This window comes from Petromyzon marinus, chromosome 80 (genome assembly GCF_048934315.1).
Source record: "Petromyzon marinus isolate PM22_M1 ecotype Great Lakes invasive population chromosome 80, UKy_Petmar_22M1.pri1.0, whole genome shotgun sequence".
In the NCBI taxonomy this organism is placed as follows: Eukaryota; Metazoa; Chordata; class Hyperoartia; order Petromyzontiformes; family Petromyzontidae; genus Petromyzon; species Petromyzon marinus.
In genome coordinates this window covers 7,507,348-7,518,335 of record NC_133746.1, presented here as the reverse complement: position 1 = coordinate 7,518,335, position 10,988 = coordinate 7,507,348, and the positions used below count along the sequence as shown (strand labels likewise).

The following is a 10,988-nucleotide window of genomic DNA, read 5'->3' as shown; positions in this document are numbered from 1 at the left end:
GACCCATTTTCAATGCCCTGGCTGAGGGAAGGAGGTTCTCACCCAAGATTTGACGGTACATGGCCCCGTCCATCGTCCTTTTGATGCGGTGAAGTTGTCCTGTCCCCTTAGCAGAAAAACACCCCCAAAGCATAATGTTTCCACCTCCATGTTTGACAGTGGGGATGGTGTTCTTGGGGTCATAGGCAGCATTCCTCCTCCAAACACGGCGAGTTGAGTTGATGCCAAAGAGCTCCATTTTGGTCTAATCTGACCACAACACTTTCACCCAGTTGTCCTCTGAATCATTCAGATGTTCATTGGCAAACTTTAGACGGGCATGTATATGTGCTTTCTTTAGCAGGGGGACCTTGCGGGCGCTGCAGGATTTCAGTCCTTCACGGCGTAGTGTGTTACCAATTATTTTCTTGGTGACTATGGTCCCAGCTGCCTTGAGATCATTGAAAAGATCCTCCTGTGTAGTTCTGGGCTGATTCCTCACCATTCTCATAATCATTGCAACTCCACGAGGTGGGATCTTGCATGGAGCTCCAGGCCGAGGGAGATTGACAGTTTTTTTGTGTTTCTTCTATTTGCGAATAATCGCACCAACTGTTGTCACCTTCTCACCAAGCTGCTTGGCAATGGTCTTGTAGCCCATTCCAGCATTGTGTAGGTCTACAATCGTGTCTCTGACATCCTTGGAGAGCTCTTTGGTCTTGGTCATGGTGGAGAGTTTGGAATTAGATTAATTGATTGCTTCTGTGGACAGGTGTCTTTTATACAGGTAACAAGCTGATATTAGGAGCACTCCCTTTAAGAGTGTGCTCCTAATCTCAGCTTGATACCTGTATAAAAGACACCTGGGAGCCAGAAATCTTTCTGATTGAGAGGGGGTCAAATACTTATTTCCCTCATTAATATGCAAATCAATTTATAACATTTTTGATATGCGTTTTTCTGGATTTTGTTGTTATTCTGTCTCTCACTGTTCAAATAAACCTACCATTAAAATTATAGACTGATCATTTCTTTGTCAGTGGGCAAACGTACAAAATCAGCAGTGGATCAAATACTTTTTTCCCTCACTGTACTTGCTCCTCACCTGATGATGCTCTGCTGGGTGGTGGGGATCGCCAAGTCGAAATTTGCAGTGCCCACCATCCAGTCCGAGTTGGTGTTCTGCTCGATGCACGTGATGGCCATGGATTTGGTGCCGCTGCAGCCTTGGATGCAAGTCCACTGGTCTCCCGCCCAATAGAGCATCCCGTTCTCAATGTCTTCGTCGGTGCAGTAGCTCCCTCCAGAAGATGTCACTGACGTGCGGCGCCAAGCCACCATGTAGCTGAATTTCAACTGCAAAGAGTCAAAAGTGGGGAGAAGTGGGGGGGGGGGGGTGGTCCTCATTTGGTAACTGTTAAGGGTGCCACATTTCTGGGAGGTTCGACGACCATGGTTTCTCCATCTCTTGTGCAGCACATTTTGGATACAGTAAAACCTTGGATTGCGAGGAGCGTAATTCGTTCCGGAAACGTGTTTGTAATCCTCAAGCACACTCGTATATCAAAGAGCTCGTGTATCAGTTGTGATCACGTGACACTCGGCAGATAAAGCGTATACACGTACTACTGCTCGTATTGCAAGACCTCGCTCGTTTATCAAATTAATATTTATTTAAAAATTTTGCTCGTCTTGCAAAACACTCGCAGACCAAGTTACTCGCAATCCAAGGTTTTACTCTGTATTTCAATTACAGAGCCGATGAGTCCCTTCACTATGCACAAATACTGCGAAGAGGTAGTGGATGAGACCAACGGGCCTCGTTATTGGACAATGAAGCAACCATGCATCGGCATAGGGCTTTGTGTTGGTTGTCCTGACGTACCACCCTTCAATCTAGCCATCATAAAGATCATCCTGAACAACTGTAATATCGTACAAATCTGCATGCGAAACACGAGCAATAATAGCATATCGGGCACTTTCCCATGCCATCGGAGAAGATGCGCCACATGTGTCTTCACATCAATCGATACACGGATAAAACACCAAGAGCACCATTTGCGATAGGCCATAGGTTTGCGTGCACCTCCACCCATATGGTGTATTGGATCGCGAGCATACACAATGAACCCCACTACGTTGAAGAAGTGATGACATCACATATATCCCTCTATTCAAGAATGAAACAAGAGGATTTCTCCACAAATCTGGCTGTTGCCTGATAAAGCTAGTTGTAATTACTCTCAGTACTATGTCACGCTGCCGTCTGTTTTCTGTTGCTATCTGTATCGCATCGCGAAATGAAAGAATATGATTCTTTCATCGAATATCTACCCTATTGTTGCTTGGGACTTCCCCAGTACCCTTACCCTGGGGGGAGTGATGGGACCCAGGTTAGGGGGAAATTGGTACCAGGCTAGGGTAGCCTGCGGGTGCGAGGGACTTCCCCAGTACCCTTACCCTGGGGTGTGGAGCGTAGGCAGTGAGGGGGCAGTACACGGAGTCGTGTCCGAAGAGAAGTCTTTAATAAAACAGCTGGCGCAAGCCCCTACATGAAGATCTGCCTCCGAGTCGTCATTTACGCCTCAACAAATGTATAGTCGTGTTTTGTAAATGATTAGTTCATCATTAACTAATAACCTTATAAGTGACTTATAACTAATTTAATAAAGCATTCATAAAATATTAGCACATTACTTATTAATCATTTATGAATATAGACATGTTTTGTAAATTATTAGTTTATCATTAACTAATAACACAGCTTAAAGGTCGTGATCTCAGCGTGGCTTTCTCACTCCAGCGCTGTCCTCCAGACAGTCTCGTCCCCTTCACCTGATGAAGGCCGCTTGTGTTGTGGCCGAAACGTCGTGAGAATATTGTGTTATTTTATTTTATCAATTTATTATTTTATTCTCATTCTACGTGACTTTACCGAAAGAACCAAAGAAGATAATAACTTATAAGTCACTTATAACTGAACGTTATTATAAAGTGTTGCAGTGTTGTTTATATTATTATTCTTTGGTGACTTACATCTTTTATTTCTCACAGAGTTTTGGAGTTCTAGAGTCCTACATGTGGCTGTGCAGAGATTGTGGCTCGTCTCACATATCGAGATAAAAACTTTTAAAACACTTCAGGTTGGTACATGGACAATATGGCCACGGACACGCATATCCATGCGCATATTCTTACTGTCCATGCACTTTTAAAACCTGGAATGCACTGCAGTCCCACTTATGCAGATCACATGGTAGTGAGCAGCAACCTCAAAAGCAAAATTCTAGCGAAAGTACAAAGATAAATTGTCATGTTTGTGGTGTTACTGACATTCCTTCAGTAAATGATTACTTTCTCCACATAAATAAGCATTTGCGCAGTCAGGAGAGAGTAAGTTGTATGTTTAAGGACTGCTAGTTTAAATCAAATGTGTATAGCACATTCAAATCACATAAGAGGCGAAAACATTGTCAGTGTTCGTTGACTGATTTTAAGGAGGAGGATTCCAGTTGTATTGACACAGGAGAGGTTCCAGGGAACTTGCCAAAGTTGGTAGAGCTTAAATTTGCTTCTTTGCTGTTGAAGCTGGAGAATCACTATCATCTTCTTTGGTTCTTTCGGTAAAGTCACGTAGAATGAGAATAAAATAATAAATTGATAAAATAAAATAACACAGTAATATTCTCACGACGTTTCGGCCACAACACAAGCGGCCTTCATCAGGTGAAGGGACGAGACTGTCTGGAGGACAGCACTGGAGTGAAAAAGCCACGCTCAGATCGCGACCTTTAAGCTGTGTGAGAAGAAACAAAGCGCCTTGACAAAGGAATTAGCATAGAATTTAGCATTTAAATGGCTGAGTGATTAGCTTGTGACTGGTCACAGAAATGGCTATGTAGCCAATGGCTATCTATCTTAGCAATCATTGGAAAGATTTGATAAATCATTTCAGTTCTTGATTGATTGTTCACGCTTACAGTGCCTTTCAGACAGCATACATAAAAACAAATTTCGTCTCCCCCCTCCTCTTTTCAAAAAATAGATGGACTAGTCCTGGCAAACTGCCATCGTTGCGCGTGACGCAAACGTTATTTTTATATATATAAATAAATATGCCGTTTTCAAAATAAATTTATGCAAACCGACACACCTGATGATGACCGTTTGAGTTATGGTCGAAACGTCGTGATAATTTTTTATTGTTTTATATATATTTTGTTATTTTGTTGTTTCTCTTCAACGTGACTTTACCGAAAAAACTAAGAATATGAATTACTGCAGTCACGAAAGCTTTAAATCAAAATTTAATCGCCTCTACGGGGAGGGTTTTCACATAACTTTAAGATCTTTCAACAAACTCCGGGATAAGAAAGCTCAGCTGATCGAGTCTCTCACCTTCCTGAAGAGATGCCGCGACTCTGGGGTAATACCAATCGCATTTACACTCACCTCTGCTACTGTAACTTCTTCTAATGCGAAACGAATTCTTTTCAAAACTAGCTTAGCTCTTATCTCAGAAAAAATCAGACTTATACGCACAGAACTAGATCAGTTAGACAAGACACTCTACAAATCACACTTATCATTGACGGCAATAATGTCCACATCGGATTGGGAACATGTAGACAATATGACTGCCTCTTCAGCTGCTACTATGTCGACCAAATGTAAGGAAAACCTGATTTCCAAATTTAACCTCCTCTTAAACAAAAGACCGGACCCACACACCAAAAAGTTAGACGTTAATAAAGTCGTAATTAATCGCAGTAACAGTTCTATTTCCGATGGTCTGAAATCCGTTTTAGCTAAAGGTCTAAACTTTGCAGTCACACCTAAACACATACCAGTTAATGATATAATTGCCCAAGTAGACGTTGCTCTCAGGGGCCTGGGTCACATCGCTGCAGACGTAGCAAGATCTGAAATCGCTGCAACCCTCAAAAACGCTAAGATGCCAGCTAGCAACCTCAGCAAAGATGAGCGTTTTGAATTATATAAATTAAAAAAGAGGAATGATATTGTAGTTCTCTCAGCTGACAAAGGCAATGCTACTGTTATCATGGATAAAATAGAATACAACAACAAAATTAAAGAATTACTCGACGATGGTAGTTATACAAAAATAAAAAGAGATCCCACCAACAGCCTCGTCACACAAACCAACAAAATAATTTCTGATTCAACCGCATTAATTGATCAATCTAAACAGTTTTCGTTGAAACCTTCTGCTGCCAGGCCACCAAGATTATACGGCTTACCAAAAATACATAAAGTTGATACACCTCTTCGTCCCATAGTCTCTACTATCAGCTCCCCCACCTACAAACTAGCTCGTTTTTTGTCTGAAATCCTGCGTCCTTTCACTGGAAAGACCACCTCTGCGGTACAAAATTCTACTCACCTGGTATCAACAATCAAGGGTATTTCCCTGTCCCCAGACGACCTGCTTGTCAGTTTTGATGTAGTTTCCTTATTCACCAAGGTTCCTGTACCTGACACCATTGCAATCATTGAAGACTTGGTTCATCAAGGACTAAACACTGAGGTACCCCCCCTGGTGAGACACTGTTTAACCAATACATACTTCACTTGGAATGGAACTTTCTACAAGCAAACTGAGGGCACCCCAATGGGCTCCCCCCTTTCTCCAGTTATAGCTAACATTTTCATGGAGAAATTTGAGACTGACGCCATCCAGACTGCCACTCTGCGCCCAACCTTATGGAAGAGGTACGTGGATGACACTTTTGTCATCTGGCCACATGGCCGGCCTGCTCTAGACAAATTCTTCGACCACATCAATTCCATACACCCAGCCATCAGATTTACCATGGAAGTCGAAATAGATGGCAAGATACCTTTTTTGGATGTCCTAATTAAAAAGAGACCTGATGGTTCAATGAGCCACTCTGTCTACAGGAAAGCTACCCATACGGATGCTTATCTGAAACCGGATTCCCACCACCATCCATCACAGAAGAATTCTCTCATCAAGACTCTGTATCATAGAGCCCAATGCATATCCGACCAGGAACACATAAGCAGTGAACTCAAGCACGTACACCAAGCTCTTAGGGCTAATGGTTACTCCGACTATACAATCCGCAAAGCTATCACTCAAACCATGAAGAAGAACCCTCTTGAGGAGCCTTTCAAAACCATCACTTTACCCTACATTGCTGGGATCACAAAAAAGATCTCCAAAATCTTGAATAAACACAAGATCCAGGTCCGTTTCAACACATTACATAAAATCCGTGATCTGGTTCCGTCTGTAAAAGATGTGATTCCGGACATACAATACCCTGGTGTCTACAAACTAAGTTGCCTCTGTGGTAGTAGTTACATTGGAGAAACCAAACGCCATATCTCGGACCGCATTCGTGAACATAAAGCAGACCTTAAACACGGTAGGACCAACACCTCGGCCGTAGCAGATCATTGTTCTAATTCAGTAGGCTCACATGCCATTGACTTTTCCAAGACGGAGGTTCTTTGTAAGCCATCTGGCTTCCATGAGAGATTCGTTCATGAGGCTATCCACATATACAAACACAGAGACAATTTCAACCGAGAAGATGGATTCTATCTTAGCAATCATTGGAAAGATTTGATAAATCATTTCAGTTCTTGATTGATTGTTCACGCTTACAGTGCCTTTCAGACAGCATACATAAAAACAAATTTCGTCTCCCCCCTCCTCTTTTCAAAAAATAGATGGACTAGTCCTGGCAAACTGCCATCGTTGCGCGTGACGCAAACGTTATTTTTATATATATAAATAAATATGCCGTTTTCAAAATAAATTTATGCAAACCGACACACCTGATGATGACCGTTTGAGTTATGGTCGAAACGTCGTGATAATTTTTTATTGTTTTATATATATTTTGTTATTTTGTTGTTTCTCTTCAACGTGACTTTACCGAAAAAACTAAGAATATGAATTACTGCAGTCACGAAAGCTTTAAATCAAAATTTAATCGCCTCTACGGGGAGGGTTTTCACATAACTTTAAGATCTTTCAACAAACTCCGGGATAAGAAAGCTCAGCTGATCGAGTCTCTCACCTTCCTGAAGAGATGCCGCGACTCTGGGGTAATACCAATCGCATTTACACTCACCTCTGCTACTGTAACTTCTTCTAATGCGAAACGAATTCTTTTCAAAACTAGCTTAGCTCTTATCTCAGAAAAAATCAGACTTATACGCACAGAACTAGATCAGTTAGACAAGACACTCTACAAATCACACTTATCATTGACGGCAATAATGTCCACATCGGATTGGGAACATGTAGACAATATGACTGCCTCTTCAGCTGCTACTATGTCGACCAAATGTAAGGAAAACCTGATTTCCAAATTTAACCTCCTCTTAAACAAAAGACCGGACCCACACACCAAAAAGTTAGACGTTAATAAAGTCGTAATTAATCGCAGTAACAGTTCTATTTCCGATGGTCTGAAATCCGTTTTAGCTAAAGGTCTAAACTTTGCAGTCACACCTAAACACATACCAGTTAATGATATAATTGCCCAAGTAGACGTTGCTCTCAGGGGCCTGGGTCACATCGCTGCAGACGTAGCAAGATCTGAAATCGCTGCAACCCTCAAAAACGCTAAGATGCCAGCTAGCAACCTCAGCAAAGATGAGCGTTTTGAATTATATAAATTAAAAAAGAGGAATGATATTGTAGTTCTCTCAGCTGACAAAGGCAATGCTACTGTTATCATGGATAAAATAGAATACAACAACAAAATTAAAGAATTACTCGACGATGTAGTTATACAAAAATAAAAAGAGATCCCACCAACAGCCTCGTCACACAAACCAACAAAATAATTTCTGATTCAACCGCATTAATTGATCAATCTAAACAGTTTTCGTTGAAACCTTCTGCTGCCAGGCCACCAAGATTATACGGCTTACCAAAAATACATAAAGTTGATACACCTCTTCGTCCCATAGTCTCTACTATCAGCTCCCCCACCTACAAACTAGCTCGTTTTTTGTCTGAAATCCTGCGTCCTTTCACTGGAAAGACCACCTCTGCGGTACAAAATTCTACTCACCTGGTATCAACAATCAAGGGTATTTCCCTGTCCCCAGACGACCTGCTTGTCAGTTTTGATGTAGTTTCCTTATTCACCAAGGTTCCTGTACCTGACACCATTGCAATCATTGAAGACTTGGTTCATCAAGGACTAAACACTGAGGTACCCCCCCTGGTGAGACACTGTTTAACCAATACATACTTCACTTGGAATGGAACTTTCTACAAGCAAACTGAGGGCACCCCAATGGGCTCCCCCCTTTCTCCAGTTATAGCTAACATTTTCATGGAGAAATTTGAGACTGACGCCATCCAGACTGCCACTCTGCGCCCAACCTTATGGAAGAGGTACGTGGATGACACTTTTGTCATCTGGCCACATGGCCGGCCTGCTCTAGACAAATTCTTCGACCACATCAATTCCATACACCCAGCCATCAGATTTACCATGGAAGTCGAAATAGATGGCAAGATACCTTTTTTGGATGTCCTAATTAAAAAGAGACCTGATGGTTCAATGAGCCACTCTGTCTACAGGAAAGCTACCCATACGGATGCTTATCTGAAACCGGATTCCCACCACCATCCATCACAGAAGAATTCTCTCATCAAGACTCTGTATCATAGAGCCCAATGCATATCCGACCAGGAACACATAAGCAGTGAACTCAAGCACGTACACCAAGCTCTTAGGGCTAATGGTTACTCCGACTATACAATCCGCAAAGCTATCACTCAAACCATGAAGAAGAACCCTCTTGAGGAGCCTTTCAAAACCATCACTTTACCCTACATTGCTGGGATCACAAAAAAGATCTCCAAAATCTTGAATAAACACAAGATCCAGGTCCGTTTCAACACATTACATAAAATCCGTGATCTGGTTCCGTCTGTAAAAGATGTGATTCCGGACATACAATACCCTGGTGTCTACAAACTAAGTTGCCTCTGTGGTAGTAGTTACATTGGAGAAACCAAACGCCATATCTCGGACCGCATTCGTGAACATAAAGCAGACCTTAAACACGGTAGGACCAACACCTCGGCCGTAGCAGATCATTGTTCTAATTCAGTAGGCTCACATGCCATTGACTTTTCCAAGACGGAGGTTCTTTGTAAGCCATCTGGCTTCCATGAGAGATTCGTTCATGAGGCTATCCACATATACAAACACAGAGACAATTTCAACCGAGAAGATGGATTCTATCTTAGCAATCATTGGAAAGATTTGATAAATCATTTCAGTTCTTGATTGATTGTTCACGCTTACAGTGCCTTTCAGACAGCATACATAAAAACAAATTTCGTCTCCCCCCTCCTCTTTTCAAAAAATAGATGGACTAGTCCTGGCAAACTGCCATCGTTGCGCGTGACGCAAACGTTATTTTTATATATATAAATAAATATGCCGTTTTCAAAATAAATTTATGCAAACCGACACACCTGATGATGACCGTTTGAGTTATGGTCGAAACGTCGTGATAATTTTTTATTGTTTTATATATATTTTGTTATTTTGTTGTTTCTCTTCAACGTGACTTTACCGAAAAAACTAAGAATATGAATTACTGCAGTCACGAAAGCTTTAAATCAAAATTTAATCGCCTCTACGGGGAGGGTTTTCACATAACTTTAAGATCTTTCAACAAACTCCGGGATAAGAAAGCTCAGCTGATCGAGTCTCTCACCTTCCTGAAGAGATGCCGCGACTCTGGGGTAATACCAATCGCATTTACACTCACCTCTGCTACTGTAACTTCTTCTAATGCGAAACGAATTCTTTTCAAAACTAGCTTAGCTCTTATCTCAGAAAAAATCAGACTTATACGCACAGAACTAGATCAGTTAGACAAGACACTCTACAAATCACACTTATCATTGACGGCAATAATGTCCACATCGGATTGGGAACATGTAGACAATATGACTGCCTCTTCAGCTGCTACTATGTCGACCAAATGTAAGGAAAACCTGATTTCCAAATTTAACCTCCTCTTAAACAAAAGACCGGACCCACACACCAAAAAGTTAGACGTTAATAAAGTCGTAATTAATCGCAGTAACAGTTCTATTTCCGATGGTCTGAAATCCGTTTTAGCTAAAGGTCTAAACTTTGCAGTCACACCTAAACACATACCAGTTAATGATATAATTGCCCAAGTAGACGTTGCTCTCAGGGGCCTGGGTCACATCGCTGCAGACGTAGCAAGATCTGAAATCGCTGCAACCCTCAAAAACGCTAAGATGCCAGCTAGCAACCTCAGCAAAGATGAGCGTTTTGAATTATATAAATTAAAAAAGAGGAATGATATTGTAGTTCTCTCAGCTGACAAAGGCAATGCTACTGTTATCATGGATAAAATAGAATACAACAACAAAATTAAAGAATTACTCGACGATGGTAGTTATACAAAAATAAAAAGAGATCCCACCAACAGCCTCGTCACACAAACCAACAAAATAATTTCTGATTCAACCGCATTAATTGATCAATCTAAACAGTTTTCGTTGAAACCTTCTGCTGCCAGGCCACCAAGATTATACGGCTTACCAAAAATACATAAAGTTGATACACCTCTTCGTCCCATAGTCTCTACTATCAGCTCCCCCACCTACAAACTAGCTCGTTTTTTGTCTGAAATCCTGCGTCCTTTCACTGGAAAGACCACCTCTGCGGTACAAAATTCTACTCACCTGGTATCAACAATCAAGGGTATTTCCCTGTCCCCAGACGACCTGCTTGTCAGTTTTGATGTAGTTTCCTTATTCACCAAGGTTCCTGTACCTGACACCATTGCAATCATTGAAGACTTGGTTCATCAAGGACTAAACACTGAGGTACCCCCCCTGGTGAGACACTGTTTAACCAATACATACTTCACTTGGAATGGAACTTTCTACAAGCAAACTGAGGGCACCCCAATGGGCTCCCCCCTTTCTCCAGTTA

At 41.6% G+C, this 10,988-nt stretch overlaps 1 protein-coding gene across 1 annotated transcript in view; it reads right to left on the bottom strand.

Annotated features, from left to right (window-relative positions):
• Window positions 1–10,988, bottom strand: part of LOC142907670 (IgGFc-binding protein-like) — a 64,158-nt gene that overhangs the window by 37,968 nt on the left and 15,202 nt on the right. The window contains exon 3 of the mRNA XM_076057282.1: window positions 1,085–1,335. Within this exon, the coding sequence (XP_075913397.1) occupies window positions 1,085–1,335 (251 nt within the window). The remainder of the gene's footprint in view (window positions 1–1,084; window positions 1,336–10,988) is intronic.